Raw genomic sequence first — 20,837 nt, 5'->3', positions numbered from 1 at the left:
GCGAAGACTTCTTGGAAGAATGAAATCTGCCAAAGAAGCTGTGTAACCTCATCACTAAAAGAGACGGTAGCAGGGTCCCTCAATGAACGTGTAAACATTTTGTCATTTGGAGAGATGGTGTAATCTGCATCTTCTGACATTTTCAAGACTTGGTCACGTAAAGCCCTAGCAACCTGACCTGCTATGGTCTGACCAGATGTTGGTGACAGCCCTCTTTTGAGTGAAAGGTTAGGGAGGACAGCAAGATGCTCTCTTCTGAAAAACATGGCTACGAACTTATAATGCTCTACAGGGATGTGCAAGGAAATGACTTTTCTTTCAATACTCAACTCTAAATGAACTCTGAGGCAGACACAAGATGTTGTATCCTTAGTACCTGCTGATGAGACCTCAACCCTCCAGTCCTATAAGCCCTCAGAGAGAACAAACATCCCTCCAGGCCCACATCTAATCCCCTACCAGGGGAACAGATTAGGCAACTGCATTTTCACCTATTTTCTCTGCTCTCTACTTGGAGCTGGGAGATACATATGCTAAGTGTCTCTTGAGGATGCATACAGTAAGCCTGAAGATGGCTATATCTACCCAATCCCTCTTGCTTCAACTGTTTGGGCATCACTTAAAGTCTTAGTGGTTATCTCCCCTCAGTTCCTCCAGTGCAGAATTCCTCTTGCTGTGAATTCAGCAGGGACTGTCTCTCTTTCTCCACCCCCACCCCACTCCTTGTGATGGAAAGATCACCAGTAGGGAACTGGCTCTTTCTTCATCAAGTCAGAACTAACTCTTGGGTTGCCCTGCTTACTTCCTCAAGTGCTAAAACAGCTGCTCCTCTCAGAGAAGGGTTCATCTCCAATTCCTTTGTGGATTGACTTCAGAGATGTCTTGGTTATTGTTGCTTCTCCTTTACTGCACATGTGCACTTCATAAAATATTATCCAATGAAATTACAAAAGAGGAAGTAGCTGCTCTGAAAAAAAATATTAAGTTCCATTTCGCAGTTATGGGACTGCCTTCATTTCCTCTGAAAGCCATAGCCCAAGTTTTACAAGAGTAAGTCTTACAAGACTTGATTACTTTAGTGGAACCAATTGTTTTATATGAGAAAACGCTTCAGCTCAGTAAGTCCAGATTTTATACTGGGTAACGATACTGAGACATTTCACAGTGTGGGACAAAGTTCGACAGACAAAACCCATTTCCTTCTTAAGCCCAGTAGATACCGGATGGCCAAGGGATACTTCAGCACAAATGGCATAAAATAAATCTGACTCTGAAAATCACGTTGTTTTGCTAGCAGAGGAACACACTTCCGGTTTGACTTCAGGTTTTGAATTCTGCAGGTGAATATCACGCATCCGCTAACATCATTCTTGTAGAGTCTTTGGAGGGTCCCGTGCACAGACCCGAGGAATTGTTTTTCTTCTGCAGTTTCATCCTTGCTTGGGAAGACGGTGACCTCCATGCTCAAAGCAACTGCTTGGGGTGCAAGTAATCTGGGTTCTGTCCACGGCTCTATTTCAGCTTTCCTACAACCGGCTTAAGCAAGTTAGTGCCTCAGCTTCCCTGTCTCTTAAGTGGGATTCATACCATTTCCTAAGGGCAGTAAAAGCTGAGATTTTAATTCATTACGGAGCATAAGGAACTCAGGTAAGAGTCTAGAGACCACGGCACAGAATCTGTAAAGAAGCCTGCCAGCTGTTGGCTGATGTCCAACAATCTGGCCACCTCCAGACGAGAGAGCCTGCCCTGCCCACACGCTCATTACTTCGTATGACCTTCCCACAGCTTTGAGTAGGCCTGGAACAGCAGTCCTTCCTCATGCACAGCTCCCGCTGAAGGACGCAGATTTCAGGCCCCTGTTCTGGTGCTGTCCTGGCCATCTACCTGCAGGTGCCCTTGGCCAGGGGCTTATCCTGCCCTGTCCATACATTCTCTCCTTGCGGTCCATTTGCCAGGCTTCCAGGTGCTGCCCTCTGATGCCTACTGATGCTGCCAGGAGTTTTAGTAGAGATGTCCTGCCTACCCACGTGTTGATAGCTTTGCCATATTCTGGCTGCCTGAAGTTGCCCTGTACACCTGCTCTAAATGTATTCTCCAAATGGATTGCGCTGCTCCATTTCATGCCGCAATTTTTTTGAATGCTTCCAGGAGAAATATGTTAAAATAATCACCATAAAAGAGATACTTGCTCCCTACCCAGCTCTGAAATCCTAATGGTGGAAAAATCCAGCTTATGTGCTCTAAAAGCAATATTGCACTCAAAAAAAAAAAAAGGGCATCTGGATGTTTCTGAATATCAGTGTTACAGGAAAATACCCATGTTTTTTAAGTTCAAATGATTCCACTGAGACTTTTAAGGTGCCAGACAAGAAAACTGGGAATATAATTGGGGAAATATATAAACCTAAATTAAATAAACTTCACCTACTTAGTACGGTGAGGATAAACATATGCAACATTCAGTATTTGTAACTTTTTTCTTAAATTGCCTTGCTTTATAGCATGCTACCAGCCATAACACTCAATAAAACCAAGCAGTGCAAGTTACAAATGCATTAATCACCAATAGCACGTAGCAGGAAATCAAATAAAATAAAAATGAATGATGGCGATAATTCACCCTCAACATGCATTCTAGCTCCTAATGTTAATGCAACATCATGTGGCGCAAATACAAATCTGTATGGTGGGTGTTTTTTTGAGGACTGAAGGAGGGGTACATGATGCAAGTGGCAGAATGACGTGCACACACAAAAAATATTGCTCTCTACACCAATAAATTATATGACAGCAAACCAACCGTGCAAACACTAATTATACTTTCCTTTTTACTAATTGTCTGTGGTCTCTTTTAAGTCCTTTACTACTTGTGCTACAATTTTAAGAGTTTTTGGTGGTGTTAAAAATAACCAACACACCCTCCCTGCCTTCAATTCAAGACCTTTTCTGTTTGTCCCATTCAGCCTGTGCTCTGCTGGAAGGTTATTATAGTCTTGGCATTCATCTGTTGCATTTCTTTCAGAGAATCCACATAAGCAAAATCTGTTGGCAGGAATATTGTTGGTTTAGTATTCAGTAACTTCTAATATACAAGGAACATGATGCTAAAATTAAGACCCTCTGTATGCTGTATTTTCCAATTATTCCATTCTAATAGCAACAGACAACGATAATATAAATCATAGCAACAATTAGCAGTGTATTCTTTGCTTGAATAGACTAGACGACATCCAAATCTATGCAAAAAAAGAGGAAATTTAGGAAGACAGTATGAAACTCTATAAGACCCTTTACTTTGGCACCTCAGAGGTTATATTCTTGCACTCGTGCATCAAAAATCACTGTTAGCCAAAAGAAACTGTGATAAAACCACTGCTCTTTCCCCTGCCCTCCTTTCCACTTACCTTCTGAGGGCTGAGGGGTCCCACAAGGGGTGGAAGGGGTCTTCAGCTCTTCCTGGGACTCTACGGATGCTGGGCTGATGCACTTGGGTACAGGTGAGGATGGGGCTGAAGGAGATCTCAGGTTCAAGGACAGCTCACTTCTCCCTCGGCTTACGCTCCGACTCTTCAGCTCCTTCTCATACTCCTCCGCTGCCAACCTCTCCAAGTATTTGTATCTGAAAGTTAAATTCCAGAGGGTTTCCGTAAAGAAAAAGAAGTCTGTGGCTGATGCTTGTTTATGGATGAAACACCTGCAGAGAACGAGCTGACTTCCTGACACAAGGGGTACAGCACTAAACTGCCTGCCTCCTCAATCTGCCAAAAAACACACACCAAAGCAAAGACTATTGCCCTGAAAAACGTTAAATTGCTCATGACAAAACAAAAGCAAAAACCAGCAGAGTTAAAGAGTCTTTAGATAGAGTATTGTGTCTGCATAGTCCTTCTCCTTTTGGAAGCGTTTGTCTGTCCTCCTTTTCACCCTCCTCTTTCACCTCCTCCTCCTCCTCCCAGCCCTCCCTCTCCCAAAACTATAACGGGAGGGAAAAAAAAAAAAACAAAAGCAAAAAAAAAAACCCCAGCAAAAAAGCCTCCAAAGCCAGAGCCCCTTAATACTGATGCAAATAGCCAAAGTCTGAGACTTGCTGCAAGGAGAGAAAAATGGTTCAGTGCAGCAGACAAAAACAGATCTCCCTGAAAATAATACCAATAATAAATGTTTGGATTGACTATCTAAAGTCTCTGAACCTGCTTCTATTTGCTCTGAGAGCAATGCACTGGAATTCACTTTGTTCTCTCCAGAGTCTACAATGGAAAGTTTTCTTTTTTTTATTCTAAAAAATTTCTCTGCCGGACTCAGACATCCAATAGCTTGGACCTGACGTCACATGTAGTTTATTCATCAAAGTCACTTTAAAAGAACAAAGATACATCTGTTTTGCATTTTAGGCAGGCAGAACTCACTAACTGTTTATTAAGACCAGCTACCAATCATATTCTTCATAGTGTGCTTTATACATTTCGACCAAAATAACTTTGAAATATGTGCCTCTTCCAGATGTCTGCTAATTTTATCCACCATTATTTGCTAAGGAATAAATTCATGAATACAGCTGGATCGGGCTTTAGACTGTTTGTCTTACCCACAAGTGAACTGTTAAACAGGTTAATCAAGACTACTGCTTATGTCCGTGAAACGCTGTGGTCATCCTCCTCTAACCCAGCACTGTAAACACTTCGTAAGAGGGAACACCTCTCCTCCCCCCTTCTGCTCCACTGACAGCCTGAATTAGTGTACGAGGGCGCATTAAAAGCAGGCGGTGTAAAGAAGCCAGCCATATGCGGTAACAAACATGCTTAGTACATATGGTAGCCACACACGCATGCACTTCTGCAAACATTCGTATCGAGCATAGAAACGTGTCTTTGAAGAGTAGTCCTTGTGTTTTCAGAGGCAATTTGCTTTATTGCAAACAGCAATAATGAAGAACAAACTCATTTTCTTTTATTCCTCCAGAGGTATGCACAGGCTTTGAACAAATGCTGCAAGAAAAAGAACCCCTACAGACTCTGGATGAAAATATAACAAGCCACATACTTGTATGGTTATAAAATAGGAACTGTTTACAGTTCTAACATGAAGCCAATTCTCGAGAATGATTTTTGCCTTTTCAATAGAGGAGAAAGCCTTTCGCTGGCATTAGCATAGTGTTTTGTTACAGTTCACGAAGCCAGTCTCTCTTTTAACGTCGGTCACTTACATATTGCGCCCTCCGCCTCCTCACAAGCGGAGCAGACGGGATTTCAGACTCATAAAGAACCATTCAAATCGATCACTTCGCTCAAACAGGTACAGCCCAGCTGGCTGCCGCCGAGGAGGGTTTTGCAGTTTGCCAACAGACTACAACAAAGATCTGGATGGATCCTTCTATAACGGGGGGAGCTACAAGGTTTTATTGTCCTCAGCTCTTTTTCAGCTGCTTTAACTTTTTAGCTTCTGTAGCTGTGCGCTGCGCAGCCAACCAGCAAAGCAGAGGACTACCATCAAGATGCGCCTTCTCAAAAGGGATGTGGTCATTATACTGAAAGAAAAAAAGGGAACCAGAACAGCAACTCTCACGGCAGCACATCAGCATAACTAATTATCAAATGGGAAGCCTAATAAGCAGATATACGAGATGAATAAAATCATTCAAGAGTCAGTTATTAACACTTCACACTTGATAAATGACATTTATTTAGGTTATTTTTTGTTTCTGCCCAATGTCTTAATAATGAATGAATGCCGGCACCAAATACACAAGGTCTCGTGAACACCAAAATCTGAAGGAGTTGAAAGGATGAGCTACCATCCCTCTGCTGCAATTAGTTCCTTCGCTACAGGACTGACACATTGCCTCTCTATATACTGCCGTACTCCTTTAAATCACGGAAACCTGCAGACATCATCGTGCCTAGGTATACCTCATGAACATGACATACCACTTACCATCTTTGAGTAGATGAAAATATCATTGCAAGTTCTCTAGGTCTCTGAGCAATGCCCTGAGGGTGACTTAAAGTGTTTATGTACCAACAAAGTCACGGGGTGGAGAGCATTTGAGCTGTATATCACACTAGAGAGGGCTTGGGAGCTCACCTTTCTTGGGTTTATTTTTAAATTGCCATTGGAAAACCCCCAACCAAGCAAAGTAAAAAAGGCCTCAAATCATCAAACAGCAAGAACCCGTGAAAGGAACGGTGCTGAGTTACACTCAGACCCCTTGAAACTGCAGGAATCTTTCTCCCTCACACCGAGGCCACCCCAGAGCCACTGGAAAAGCGGGTGCCTGTATTCTGGAGCTGCAGGCTGACACGACAGTACACAGAATGCTCCAAAGAGCTGGCAGAATTTAGACAAACCAGGGCTTTTAACAGAGCCTTTATTATGAGCTCAATATTATCTCCTTCTACTTTTCCAAACCGGTACGGAGGAAATGTATGACCCAGACTTTAACTAAGATTTTAGCACCTTGGCTATAGCATTTTCTTACAGTCTATGTGTTCTCTTAAAACAAGTCAACATGCAACTTGCTATAGGAAATGAAACTTCATTTGTGCAAAGGTGTTTGTTTAAAAAAACATAGTTACAGAAGGCCAATGTAATGGACCACTGGTACAAGACTTCACTTGCAGAATTTTTCTCCGATATTTATGTGCTGTCAAAGGAAACATGTGTCTTTCCTCTTTATGAGGAAAAACGGATAGTTTAATATTTCAGTTCAAAAGAGCCCTAAGGATAAAGACATGTTCCTAATGACCAGTGAAACTGTCTCAGACTGCACAGCAGCGGTGCCCTGCTGGTGAACACTTCCCCCAAAATACTCCAGTTTCCTTGGCATGTTCCCTTACAACTTGAAAGTGCTGGAGAGCTCGCTTCTAATTTGCTTCAAATCTTGCTGACGAGCATGCTTGCTGTAAAAGGTTTTACTCAGCTAAGGTCAATGTATGATGCCTATGTGCTCTGACGCATTTCATTTCAGAAAATGCTTTGAACTGTTTGTAATTGTTTTGGCTGGAAGCACAAAGGAAAGCCCATCCACCTCTTCTTACTCTTAGAAATGTCAAAATAATTTTTTAACATTAGCTACTTCAGTCACAATAGATCAGACTTCAGTCTGCAGAAAAGAACTGCCTGCTGTATGACAATTTTGTGGAAAAAACCCCCCAAACTCCAAAACAAAACGCAGCAATGCAATGATTTCTGAGATGGCTGCTCTCATACTTTGATAATGTAATTCCAATTCTTAACAATCCAAAAGTATCTCCAGAGAGTAACCTCTAGAGGACCATAAAAGCAGAACTGAAGCAATCTGGGCAATTTTTCATCTACTATTTCTTCAGTAACATGCATATTTTCCAGGTAAAAACAAGAGCTCCCTCCCTCCAGGGTGTAATTACTAGTGGAGGTAGAGATGAAGCTACTGAAAGGCAAAGGTCTTTAGTCGACTATTCCTTGAAAAATGTGCTTTCATAAGCACATAGCTCCCAGCCTAGCCCAGAGTTTCCAAACTATTTAACTGAATTAAAAAAGAAGAAAAAAAACCCCCAACCCCCCAGCCTCTTTAAATAAGCGATTTAAATAAAAAGAAAACAATGCCCCAATGATAAACGCTGCTAAGCTTTGTAATTTACTCGCTGATGTTTAGAGAGATTGGCAAACAAAACTTGGCTCCGAAAGATAAAAATATGCTGGGATTGGGTCAGAACCATTTCCATCAGCCTGTGACTGCAGTTTTGCAATGCTTGTGACCCCAATTTCCTTTATCCTCAGTTGCCTTTTCTGACCCTCCAGAAAGCTTGGGACCCCCTCGGTGAGAAAGACAGGCTTATTCAATTTATAACTACACTAAATTTGGGCAAATTTCTGAGGCAAATGGAGTAAGCTTATTTCCCACACAAATAGATAAAAGATAGATCATCAATCATTCTTATGCATTCCAGTCCCACTGCTCTTCATTTATTGCTGTGCTTACAGCTGGACTTCATTCTCCTCTTTAACGAAACAACCGCTTGCTTATAGAAGTCTTTTGGAATAAGCGTGTTCTGTGCATGCAGAGTTAAAAAGGTAAATACACACAGCTCCACAGTGAAGAATATAGGAAGTGCAAACAACGAAAGGGAAGGATGGATGCATTATATACAAACCTCTCCTCTCTTGCTTGTCTTAGTTCTTCTCTTTTGTCTAAATAATCTCGGCTAAAAAGAGAATTGCAGTAAATTGCAGAGGAAACCAGAAGAATAAGGTAAGTAACAGAAGTATAAGTACAGTAGGAGAAACTGAGAGCAGTACAAACAAGCTGATCAGAGCTGATGAAGGCTGTTGCCAACAAAAATTAGTTTGGTTTTGTAAAAAAGGCAGGAAAGTGTGTGTGTATGCTTATCCATGCATACACCACAGGTATGCGTACATCAAATACGTAGTTCGGAAGGTCATTACAAGTAATTATAAGAAACACCCAAAAAGTGAAGAACTTGAAGCACATTTTGAAACCTGGTACCTGAAATTAGATACAATGAACCGGACTCATCCATAATGAGCAGGCAAATTAGTGGCCATTAAATGATTCCTCATTTGCTCCATGTAGAATGCCCCGAAGCAGTGACTGTGGCACCTGGCAGGCTAGCTGAGGGCAGGGAGCATACCCTAACAGCCCTCTTTCTAATATACCTTTCCTCAGCCTGTTTTAGTCGCCATGGCTGGAAATGGGACAGCAGAATGGCATTACTGAGTAGAACAATTCTTTGTTCTTACAAGGCACGTGCAGGATCATCGGACAGGGAACAACCTTCCACTGCTTTATTTTTCACCCTGAGTTTTAGATACAAACCCTCCCTGATCTCTGCTGCCCCTCCCGCAGCTCCTCAAGTAACTCTCATATTTAGGTTTTGCCAAGTCAACTTTGCTGGATGCCTGAGCGCTGTGATTTCAGGCAGGCCTGTCACATCCACAAATGTGGATGCAAATTTAACTTGGAGCACAGCAGAACCCAGTGAACGTCCAGCCTGCCTCAGTATCGCAGCAAGATAGCTCCTTACAATATATTTTTAATATGTTGTTGAATCTGGTGGACAAAACTTTCATCTTATGTGTTAGATTCTTCCACGTCGTAACCTCTGACTACCAGAAAGATTTTTCAGAACTACTCCATTTATGAATAAACCACTATTTTTTCTCTTTATATTATATCATCAAATGAATTACTGGTAAGCTACTACGCCAATAGCTATCAAATATCTGCTTGCAAGTGCTCTTCAAAAGTCCATTAACAGGGAACACACATTACTGGTTCAGGCTATCTCCACATCCTTTGAATCCCTGAACTGGTTATACTTTTATCATATTTTCAGAGTATTCTTTGGAATTACAATAGCTATGGGAATAACTCCAAGGGAAAAAAAAAATCTAGGGATTTTTCAGCAGGCAAATTTTAATGTTTCTCTTTCCCCTCTAACAACTTTCACCCTTCCCTACAGCTGAAGAATAACCCTTGTATTTTAGGACATATTGTTCTATATACGCAACGGGTACAACAGTCCTTCTACTGAGAAAAGTGTTCATTATGTAAAGCATTCCTTTTGCTAGCAATAGCTTATGAAGCTTTTTAACACCTCTCCTAAAACCAAGCTCTTTCACAACTGGTGATGCTCTCCTTTAAATTATCCTCAATTTGTCAATAATGGTGCCAGAACCTAGTGCAATGTTCTCGAGGCAGAGTTGGAAAGAATGAGATAACAAATGAGTCATGATGGTAAATCCAGTACTGCTCACGAGTTTAAAGGCTGTGAATTGCAAGTGCTATTTTTAATCAAAAATACATCTTCAGAGACTGGGTTTCTAGCCAGACTGATGATATGATAATGTAATCCCAAGAACTCTTATGAAACTGTCCATGACTGTTTGCTGTGGCTTTGTCCTCCTCCTGCCAGACTGTTTAATCAACTGTGGGATGCTGTCTGTCTGCAAAGTTTGGTGGCTTTGGAGACCCTCTGCTCAAACACAAGTTATAACTTTTGGGTGACCAGGGAACTCAAACCTAGAATTCGAAAACACTGGACATTGAAAAATTGTCATCTTAAATTTGCAACACAGTCACGACATTTAGTTAACTAGTATCTGACTCTGAGTAACGGGATGAAGATGAATATTTTAAAAAAATTTGGTTTTCTGACTTTAAGGAAGCTCTTTTAGTGACAGAACAACTACTGTAGCCAACCTCTAGTGAAATGTGCAGATCTGTTATTCAAACAGGTCAAGCTGCCAAATGTCCTGGTGGCTTTTTTGGTCTGGGAGTTTCCTTTCTGAAAGATCATGTTGGCTGTCCATGGCAGCCTGCTGCAGCCTGATGATACCACTTAGAGGGAGAGTTTTTGGAAGAGGCTTGAAGACTGAGACCTGATTGTTTCTGTTTCAGGAGAACTTGGGCAGCTGTTGGCTGCCAAAGATCCTATTATGGTGCTCTTCCACCTTCCCTCCGCCTCTCATTTTCTTCTAAACTAGCTATCTTCTGGAGCCAGGAGAGTATCTCCTTCAACCAACCAACCAACCACTACCAAGTTACTCCTCTTTCCAAACTCACTGTGACACAGGCCATTTCCACTTCTTACTAAAGAGATGATTACAGTGAAAACAATCCTGCATACCAATAAACAAGCTCACATGAAGCCCAGTGCCATCTTTTCCATAAATATCAACTCTAAGGCTATTTATCCTACCATTCTTTAGATTACTACATTAGGTCTTCTAACTACTAAACATATGCTTACTTTTCACTCCTGTTTATGAGGAAACAAATTGCTTTCTTAGCGTACACCCTCCAGACAGTAGGCAAACCACTTCAGGTATAGGCACCTTATCTATCCTAAGCTCACTGCAGTCCTTGCTAATGCCTGTGCTGGGATTTCCAGGCATGGATTTAACAGGGGGAGAGGACTTGCCTCTTACTATTCGCAGGCAGCACAGCCTGGGATCCCAGCACACACCGCATGGTCTCAGATGTGAAAGTGGAGAGGTCTGTATTCAGCTGGGGTCTTTGGCCCCGGTTTGAGCAATAATTTTGATAATTATTTTCTGTCAGTTGCCGTTTCCAGGAGGAAGACACGCAGGTTCAGAAAAGCAGGAAAAAGTGCAGTTTAAAAAAACTACCACTTTTACTTTGCCGAACATAAAAGCAAAAAGATATCTCATTGCTGTCCCTTCCTCCCTTCTTGACACCTTCCTCCCACCGTTTCATCCTCAAACCCTATGCCTCACTGAGATTATACTTTGAGAAGGAGTACATTAGCTAATAAAACCTGGCCTCTGCAGATATCCAGTCAGTATAACTGGCAAATACATAGCTATCTTTAAAAAAATTGCTGGTTTATTAAATGCCAAGATTCATCTCGATGTGTTTAATAGATCAGTTCTTAAGATACTTAGAGCAAGAAAGGTACCTAACGAGACACACGAACTATCCATCAATTCAACTATTTTGCAACTCAATGTCTCAATGATTTACAGACCCATCATGCATTAAAGCAACAGACTGAAAGCAAAATTGGCTCCTACTTGAATTTGTTTCTTTCTTCACGTTCTATCCTTTGCAACCTTTCTTCTCTCTCCTGACGTCGTCTTTCTCTTTCTGCTGCCAAGGACTCCTGGTGCTGCCGAAAAGATGATGTAAGGAGACCACCCAAAGCTGGCCTGCAGAGAAGGAAGATCAGATTTCTCAGTGTCACTTTTATTGATTATACTGGCAAAAAATAAGGAGCAATCATCCAGTAAGTAACATAATCCCAACCAACAGAATGACATGGCAATATTTATGTATGGATGCTTCAAAGCACTGGCTAAGTATCTTCTTGCTAAATTGATTTTAGATACTGTGATGAGTTTAAGAACGACAGATAGGGTAGGCTTCTTCAATTGCCAAATTTCTGAAGCACAAATAAAGTATGTGTAAGAATTCTTCAGTCTGTTTCAGCTGCAATATTGTCTAAATTTTTTTTTTTAACTGTATAATCCTGTTGACTGAAAAGCTGAATCCTGTGCTGAATTTTTGAAATTTTAAAGAAAAAAAAAAGCTGGAATATTTTTTCAGCATTTCCAAACATGTTATGCAATGATGTTAAGAACAGATGTGTCACAAACACCTGAGAAACCTGTACACAGAAAAACAAAAGTAAAAGAAGATGTAAGAACTGCCCTTCAGAATTTGAATGCTCTCTCAAGTAGGGGCATATTTTTCCTTTATACATTAACAAATTCTGTTATCATGATTTCCTCGCTGCACGTGCTGCAAGAGCAAAACGAATCACATATGTGAACATCAATAAAATACACAGGGACAGCACAGCTAGTTATAATAATCACTAAGTGGCATTGAAATTGCTATTAAAAAAATCAGAGGAAATGGGGCTGAAGGAGAACAGATCACCCATTTTCCTCTCCTTGCCCAGGGCAGGATTTAGTCTTCTCAAACCATTCTTGAAAACTGTGTGTCTGACCTGCCTTAAAAATCCTTAATGATGGATGTACCACACCCATCTATTTCAGTGCTTAATTATGTCTGCCAGCAAGAAAGGCTTCTCTGCCATCTAGCTTAAATTGCCTTTTTTTTTTTTTTGCCATTTAGACCAATTTGTTCCTGTTTTGTCCACAGTGAACAAAAAGAACAGTTTGCTACCACCTGCTTTACAGCTAAGCAAGCATTAGTCCGAAAGGGGACTTTGCAGTCCTCTGACCATAACTATGAACTGGATGCTGTAGGGTAGGTTACTATAATGAAGGAGGCTCAATGTCACCACAAGCTATGTGTATCAAACCTCTAGCTGTTGTTCAGGAAGCTGTTAAGATGCACAAGATAAGATCGTAAATGCCCACCCAAAAATGTAGGACTTTTTCATCACAAATGGCAGCCTCTACAGTAATGACTTCTCAAATATAGAAATGATTTTTTCTTTGAGATGCAATAGCTTCAAGTAGCAAATACACTTTAAAAGCTACATCTATATACACTTATAGTTTGGTCTCGCCACAGATTTTTAATTTTTTTCACTGCAAGTTCTACTTTGGCTAGGAGAGTGGTTCCTCTCGCACATCTTTCCCCCCAAATGGTGGCACTGGTACCACCAACCTCTCACATGGCAACAGAGCGACCTCCGAGTAAAACACGTCTGTCTTTCTGTCTGTTAGACAGGACAAATCTGTATTGTACAGAGTAGCTTTATACAGATGTAAATGTACCCACACTGATTGAATTAGACTGATAAAATCAAACAGACATAACTCATGTAGAGCGGTTTCTGTGCATTGTTGTAACATGAGTTTTGCACTGAAAGGATTAATGAAAGAAAGAGACACTGCCTTTTCTGAAAAGAAACTAAACCCCATCTAAAAGAAGGTTCCTAAACCAGCAATGCAAACCCGAATAAATTTCCATTATTTTTAAGAACTCAGACCCTTTCCCATGTTTATTTCCATGCCTATGGCTGCACAATGTAGGCATTTAGTGTAGTGGCACCAGTTCACCAGTGAAAATAGGTGCAGGAGAAGACAAACATTAATACAAACCTATCTTTCCCGAGTGTCTATGTCTGTGCAAGCAGGAACGCCACAAAACATAGCCATTTCAGCCCCACTGGCAGCAGGGCAGTATGAATATAATTTCAATAATTTCAATAAATTGAATTTCAATATGTCATATCTCACCCGCATAAACATTACATAAGATGGTATAAAACTTGATATTCTGTAAGCCGCCCTGTTGGCACTCCTCCAGAGCTACAGTATCAATGCTGGATCACACTCAAACCCATAAAAATCTCTAATATGTCTCAGCCCTAAGAAAAGGGGGAAGAAAAAAAATCCTCAAACCCTGACAGTCAAGTACATGTGGTGAATTTTCCCTTGAACATATTTTAAATTTATTTTAACTTTTGACCTTTTAGTGCGTGTTGCAAGAGAAAGCTCTCAGCAGAAACAGTAGCACCACTGTACTAAGATTCAAAAGCTAGAGCTCCATCGCTGTGGTAGCATGAAAAACCACGGCAATAAGGTTGGATATATCATCAGAAATTGCTCTCAGAAGGGGAAAACTGGACAATGTCTCCACATGAAGACATCTGGAAACAAACTGGAAGAGATGGCAAAAAGAGGGTCCCTATCAAGTCTGTGCTGTGTATTTAGCTTGCTAGCCCATCCCGTCCCACCCCATCCAGCTACCCTGAAGTCTGCAAACTCCATTTGGAGTCAAAGGAAGTTATGACTTAATAAAACCCGAAGGAAAATTAAGGGGAAGGATGGGGTGATGCTGAGAGACCAAAAGAGTGATTGTAGGTCTGCACAGCATCTAGCAGGTTGGAAGCCTTCAGCTCTGACTAAGCTCTCTGGGGCTCCACAGTAAATACACATTCTTATCCTGGGGATTATAGGGGAATCACATGGAGATGTGCAGCTTAGTCTTGCAGACGGGATTCTAACCTGACCCTGGTAGTAAAATGTCTCCACATGCCAAAACACCTTGTTTGGAGGTTTGATCTAGCACAGCTTGGCTAGCGTTGCTCACTCGGCTAAAATTTGCAGATGTGTGAACAGCAGCCTCACAATCTCAGTAAAAGATCTACAGCCATATAGCCAGAAAAAAAGTCAGTGTCTAAGAAACTGAAAATGAATATCCGTGTGCCATATTCGTTTGCCACCTCTTGGAAACTAATCAAATTAATAATAACTGCCAAAACTTGGTATTTCCCACCAGTTGTTTTATGAGTCCATACTTCAACTGAGTTACAAGCTACAGTATAGCGTGCACACACATACCTAATTCATTTGTCCCAAACACGGTCAGTTCTGTACTACCATATTGCATACAACAGTTTATTGCATGAAATGGTCAAAACTAACAGTCAAAGCTGCGAGAAGGTTCTGTTGAAACAGGTCGTAATTAAACAGACAGGAATATGGCCAGCTGACTCCTTGAGTGGCACTGACTTCTTATAACACAAATAGTCAGGTTTGGGATTTTCAGTCACATTTAGAAAAGGACGGGCAAAGAAATAGCACTGATACCGCTGAGTTAGTGCTCACTTAGTGGTTAGACCCTGCAGTGTCCAGCCCACTTGACCGGACACGTGTCCCCTCGGTGAAGACCACAGCTCACCCCAAACACAGAGACCATTTGCCTTACGAAACCTCATAAACTCACAGCTTCATTGCTGCTGTCAAACTCTGTAACTCAGCTGGTATTTGGGTACATCAGTCCTCTTTTTAATACGAACTGCAACTGTAAATGAGCAGATTTTAGTATCTAGTAAACTCTCCTTAATTTTGTACATGTGCATAAACTAAACCTGGAGGAAACAGGTGCTACTTTCAGGGTGCGCAAACCTGTAAAACAGCCAGAACGAAAAGCAAGCGGTAAGAGGTATTCCTCAAATATTCTAACCAATTTGAAAAGGGATTTGTCTATCTTTGGTTTGTCTGCAAAATCTGTTTCTTTGTCTCTGTATTCCCCTGGTAATAACGCTTAAAGTAAACGTTCCCTTTTGCTGAACTCATACTTGAATTGCAAAAGGCAGCGGGACGGGCCAAACCTGCCGGCGGGAAGGCTGGGGCTGAGCCTTCAGGTAATTTTGGTGCTTTGATGCTGTATAAAGGATGACAGTACCCTTAGGCCTCAGGAATATTGAAGTCTTACTGCCATAGGCTGCATTTTAAAAATGGGTAAGCAAGGAAAAGGCTAAAAAATATCCTGGCATTGAATCAAAGGCGGTAAGAGATTTTAACAGAAAAGAGTATGTGAATACTCACCGAAAGCATAATAGAGTGATCACTCAAAAAACAGCGTTATAGCTAATATATGCCAGCATTTTAACGTTGGTATCATATGCTACCAGCTGGTAATGTCAACCATTTTTTCAATTCCGCAAATACAACCCAGAAGGACGCTTATGCTGACTACTATTTTTAGTCTTGTAGAGAACACAAGGCTATTAAGAATGGATTGTTAATATAAAAACATTAAGAAAACCTTGCTTCTGCCTGCTGTTAAAACCAGCAAAAGCTAAACAAGCTATGCTATTACAGTCTCATTCCAGAAAGAAAACACACAGCAAGAATACGTCTAAGTCTGGGGATTCGTGAATACAGCTCCACACCGCAGCATTAGGACCTGGGACCAAGAGGTCATTAGTTACTTATCTGGTTGCAAGAAGATATGAAAGAGCAAAGAACAGCAAAAAAAAAGAGGAAAAAGAAGGCAACAAAAATATACACAGGGCAAAGGGTACAAAGCCAAAACATTGACTGTAGGCCAAAACTATTCTGAATATAAATTCAGCTAACCTGACCTACTGCATTTAACACAGCAGCAAATTAGTAATCATTATTAAAAGCACAAGCTCAGGGAGACACAAGATATCTCACCCTTTTTTGCAAGTACTTCCAATTTTCCGACAATACTCCATCACAGACCATACACTGTGAAGGGGAATATGTGACCTGAATTACTCTAACCTTGTTGAAAATTGAAGAAAATATTTCTGTCTTACTCTAAGCCACTTTGTTATAGAAAAATCGCAATTACCAACTTCAAATGTTCTTCATTCATGTTAATTCTGAAATACTCTTCTTTTGTGGCTGCGTTTTCCTCTATTAGTTGGATTTTTTAAAATTTGCTAAATGGAAATGGGTATCTATAGCAAGAATACAAAGTACAAATGGGTATTTTTAGGAGCTAAAAAAAAAAATTAACAGATGACTTATGAGAGGAAATCCCTTTAGGTCATAAGGTTAATATTCAGGATTTTCTTTAATAGAACAAGGGTCAGAATCATTAATAACCTTAATAAGGAAGCACTAGTTACCCATTTTTCCAAAGTGCTCCTGCTCCAGCAGTCATGGGAATGCTACAGAGAGGGAATAACAGTCGGCAGCTCCTACTCAGGCCTTAAGTAACTCGAAATGTCTCTTGGCTTTAACAAAATAAATCCGCTTTCCAGCTTAGAAAGAGACAAAAGAGGAGGCAAAGCTGCCAAGAGCCATATTGCTTTTCACAGTTAAAGAAACTCTCTGTGTGTTATGTCTCCCTACATGACACGGCAAATTCAAAAGCATGTTGATATAAGATTTTGCAAACAGACTAAACATTACTTGAGGAATCTTTACAAAACTTCCCTCAAAAATAAACACAAAATTGAGAGATAAAACTACAGACTAATGCTTCCTTCGAGAAAGAAACATGAGAATGACAAAGAGGAGAACTGATTAACGTTAGGCTTTTAGCTGGCCTGAGGGGCTACACAAAATAAAGCTACAGCGGGGCAGAGCTGTGCAGAGCCAGGGCAACGCACCAGGACTTTCTACCCACGCGCTCTTCTCGCAGCCTGCCGCCTACAGGTTTTACGCTGGGTTTCTTTCTCCAACCCGTGGCTTCTCATCCTCGTGAGAATCCCAAATTGCCTGGAAGTGGCTTGCAGAGAGCCCCGCCGTCAATGCAGGCTCAGGTACACGTCCCCGGAGCACCAGCGCAGCAACACGTCGCAGTCCGAAACCGTAACCCAGCTCACGTTTTCTGTTTAAACACATGCCCTACAACGAAGCCTACAAAGCTGCAATCAAGAATACTGCTTACACAGTAGTTCGACAAGCAGCTAAGCCAGTATAAGCCGCCACCGCTTCCCAAATTGTAAATCATCAAGTAATTCCTAAGGTCGCTTTTCCTCTTAAAATCTCAGCAATAAAGTTGAGGCTTTTGCCCTGGACCACTATTATCAACTACCAAGCTATCCTTTCCTCATTATGTTATTCAGAGTGAAGGATGTGCTTGGCATTTACCACAAGAAAAAATAGGCACGGTCTCTGGTCTGAGAGCCCAGAAGTACGTATTAAGACACATAGAAGATGGTAGAAGCAGAAAGCATAGAAAGCCACGGGAAGAGGAGCTGTTCTTGGGAGAGCAGCAGCTTTGTAGGCTGTACAGTGGGGTTTGTTTCACAGGTTTCTTGTTTTCCCTTAGTGCTTAACAACTGGACGAAAGTAACTCCAGAGTGCAGAGTAGCGATAGATGGCTAATAAAAAAAAAAAAGAAAAGAAAAAAAGAGAACCTGCCAAGAAGCTTCATCCAGCAGCATCTCCCTGGTGTTGTCAATTACAGGGACCTTTAGTTTTAGTAGGAAGTCTAACTGAATAGCTGTTTAACATTCTCGAGCAGGGTTTTTTTGTTTGTTTGTTTTGCTTTTTGTTTGTTTTGCTTTTAAGAGACACAAATTTGAAAAAAGCAGCAGATTGCCAGGAAATCACTGTTTCAGGCACCTGGAAAGGGTATAAAATTCAAAAGAAGAGTATTTGCAGACTTTCACTGCACTTCATGTTTACGTTTCAGGTATGGTGTTTAAGGTGTCTTTAAAATCAGTGGAGAAAAAAAATCACCTATAACCTAGTCATGCTAATCTCAGTGTCTGTGTGCACCTGTTAGAGAAATAAATGCTTGAAAGTCCACTTCCTTTAAAAGATATATAAGAACATGGAGATGAACGCTCAACATTCAAGGCCCTGCATCACAGGAGAGCAAGGTAACGTACTGCTGTAGAACCTAAAGCAAGTAAGACGGAAAAAAGATTAAGGGATGTGAAACATATTTCACCTTTCTTAAGTCTCTTTTCTAATGGCCTGGAAAATTGGAGAGTGCATCAAACAGGAATAATTTGCAAACACCATAGCAGGCCCTTACCAAGATTGGAGATTTGGAAGAACTTCAGAGGGACCAGCCAGAGGTGGAGACTAAGTTCACAGTGACTGGCCAAGAGGATCCAGAAGGGGAGGTTTGCAGGCTGAACTTTCTGGCATTTGATTTCACAGATAGAGGCAAGAGAACGGGGACCACGAACTCTTGCTCCCTCGGCACACAGTGCCCTGAGAAGGCGGCTTTTCGAGCTAGGCTAACCGCACCGCTGTTTGACTATCAAGCCCACTGGGAACCACCTCCTGGCAAGTGCATGAGAAGAAACCTACCTTGGCAAACACACCAGCAGGATATTTTTCTGGCAATGGAATGAATTACAGTTGGTGCTGAATTCAGGAGCTCTTGCCTTAGAAGTTAGACTCCTTCAAGATCTCCTCTAGCTATGGCCATGACCAGTAATGCGTACGCTTCGCCACCAAAAACACACCACGAGAGGGTGTGAAGCTTTGCCAGTAATGAGTTTGCTGTCCAGCTACAGATTCCAGCCTGCAGCTTTCAATTAGAGTGACTGTCTTAGATTCAGAGTCTGAGAAGGCAGTCTTTGGCTAACCAGAAATATCCTAGGTGTGAGCTAAAGGCAAGGAAATTTAGAAAAGTCTTACAACACTTTCTTCCCTCAGGCAAGACAGCAACTCAGAGGTACAGAAAAATGCTTTTCTCCCTGGTGTGCTCCACTCCAGCCACGTCTTGCTCTTCCCCTTTGATACCAAAATTTAGGAGGTTAAAAAATTGAGACCAATAATTTTTTTCTTCCTTTAGGAACTGAGGAGAGAGTTAATTGGTGATTTCAGTCGTGAAGAGTGGGAGCAGTACATTTATGGAGCAAGCAGCCTTTGGCAGTTGCAAACAGGAGGACTGGGTTATACTTCTTACGCATTAGGAGCAACTTGCACAAGCAGAGAGCTATGAGAGAACCCACATATCCTTTCTCCTCTCCCAATGAAGGGCTGAACAGAAAGTGCCCTGCAATTTGCCTTCCTTCAGCAGGATTCCCATGGCTGCAATATGCATTTCAGAAACATGGCTCTCCACAGGGGACCCAGAGAAATGAGAGAGAACAACAGTATTGCAAGAAGTTGGCAAAAGGCTGCAGCTGAATTTAGAAACCGAGAAACAGTCAAGTAAGCCTTTTCCTCTGCTGTACAATCAGAAATATATATGTTATGTGGATTTCAAAGACGAAAATGTAGTTACGTTTGCACTGCTCTTTTGGACTCCCTACTGATCGTAGCCAAAGAGGTTTTTGAACGTATGAATGTCAAAATATCAACCACATTGCTTCTTTCCACCAAAGTTGTAGCTCTTGTTTACATAAGCAAAATGCAGCCAAGGGTTTGAAAGGCCTGTCAAGGTAACTGAATGCAGCGTGAATCATTTCACTGGGCAATGCTCTAAATGCTGCTTCTTCCTTCCTCCTCGTTCTCAAAGGTCAGATAAACAGTACTGGAAACTGCATCTGAAGCTCTTCCCTGCATGATAAAAGACAGGAATCTTTCTGTGGAGGCTTTGGATAACTGTAATTGTAAGCTGGAAGCAGAAAACTCACCTTGGAGCTAAGCATAGATACGCATCTGCTTCTTATCAAGTGTCTTCCTCCCCCCAGCTCATCTTTTAACTTTTTTGTGTGTTTGAATCCGTGTAAGTTTTTACCATCAGGAGGTAGGAAATAATGTTTATATAATCGAAGGTGAACACCATAGACGGAAGACTGTGAAAACTTCCACAATAAATACTTTCCACTTACTAATCAGTGCCGAGTGTTGTGTCATGCACTACACAGCCTACCCTCCAATGAGCAAATTCTACCCATCGATCTCTGCTCGGGCATTTCTGTGACCCGTGTCTTTCAGGACAATGAAATAAAAGCAGGCTTCTGCCCTTCTTCAAAGCAGTCATTGCATTAGAGCCTGCTCAACTATACATCTGCAATGGCAGCGCACTCAAAAAGAACAAGGCTTGATGCAAATTGGCATCTGAAGCTGTAAATTTAATTATTTTTCAAGAAATAACTGCATCTATTCTGCAGGCAACACGTAGCTGTGGTGTACACGCATTTTTCACACTTCTTAAGAGACCAATATAAAAAACCATCAGGCTCTAACATCCCTCAAATATAAAAATGCAGAAATCCTGA

General features: G+C 41.4%; 1 protein-coding gene across 6 annotated transcripts in view; it reads right to left on the bottom strand.

The window, feature by feature from the left end:
- FHOD3 (formin homology 2 domain containing 3) overlaps positions 1-20,837 on the bottom strand; it is a 388,990-nt gene that overhangs the window by 73,703 nt on the left and 294,450 nt on the right. For all 6 annotated transcript variants that reach the window (XM_075022703.1, XM_075022701.1, XM_075022699.1 and 3 more), the window contains 3 exons: positions 11,533-11,667; positions 8,130-8,180; positions 3,405-3,619 (listed from right to left, as the gene is read on the bottom strand). In XM_075022703.1, the coding sequence (XP_074878804.1) occupies positions 3,405-3,619; positions 8,130-8,180; positions 11,533-11,667 (401 nt within the window). The remainder of the gene's footprint in view (positions 1-3,404; positions 3,620-8,129; positions 8,181-11,532; positions 11,668-20,837) is intronic.

Source organism: Buteo buteo, chromosome 3 (genome assembly GCF_964188355.1).
Source record: "Buteo buteo chromosome 3, bButBut1.hap1.1, whole genome shotgun sequence".
In the NCBI taxonomy this organism is placed as follows: Eukaryota; Metazoa; Chordata; class Aves; order Accipitriformes; family Accipitridae; genus Buteo; species Buteo buteo.
The sequence above is the reverse complement of the archived record's forward strand: the minus strand, read 5'-3'. Positions and strand labels throughout refer to the sequence as shown.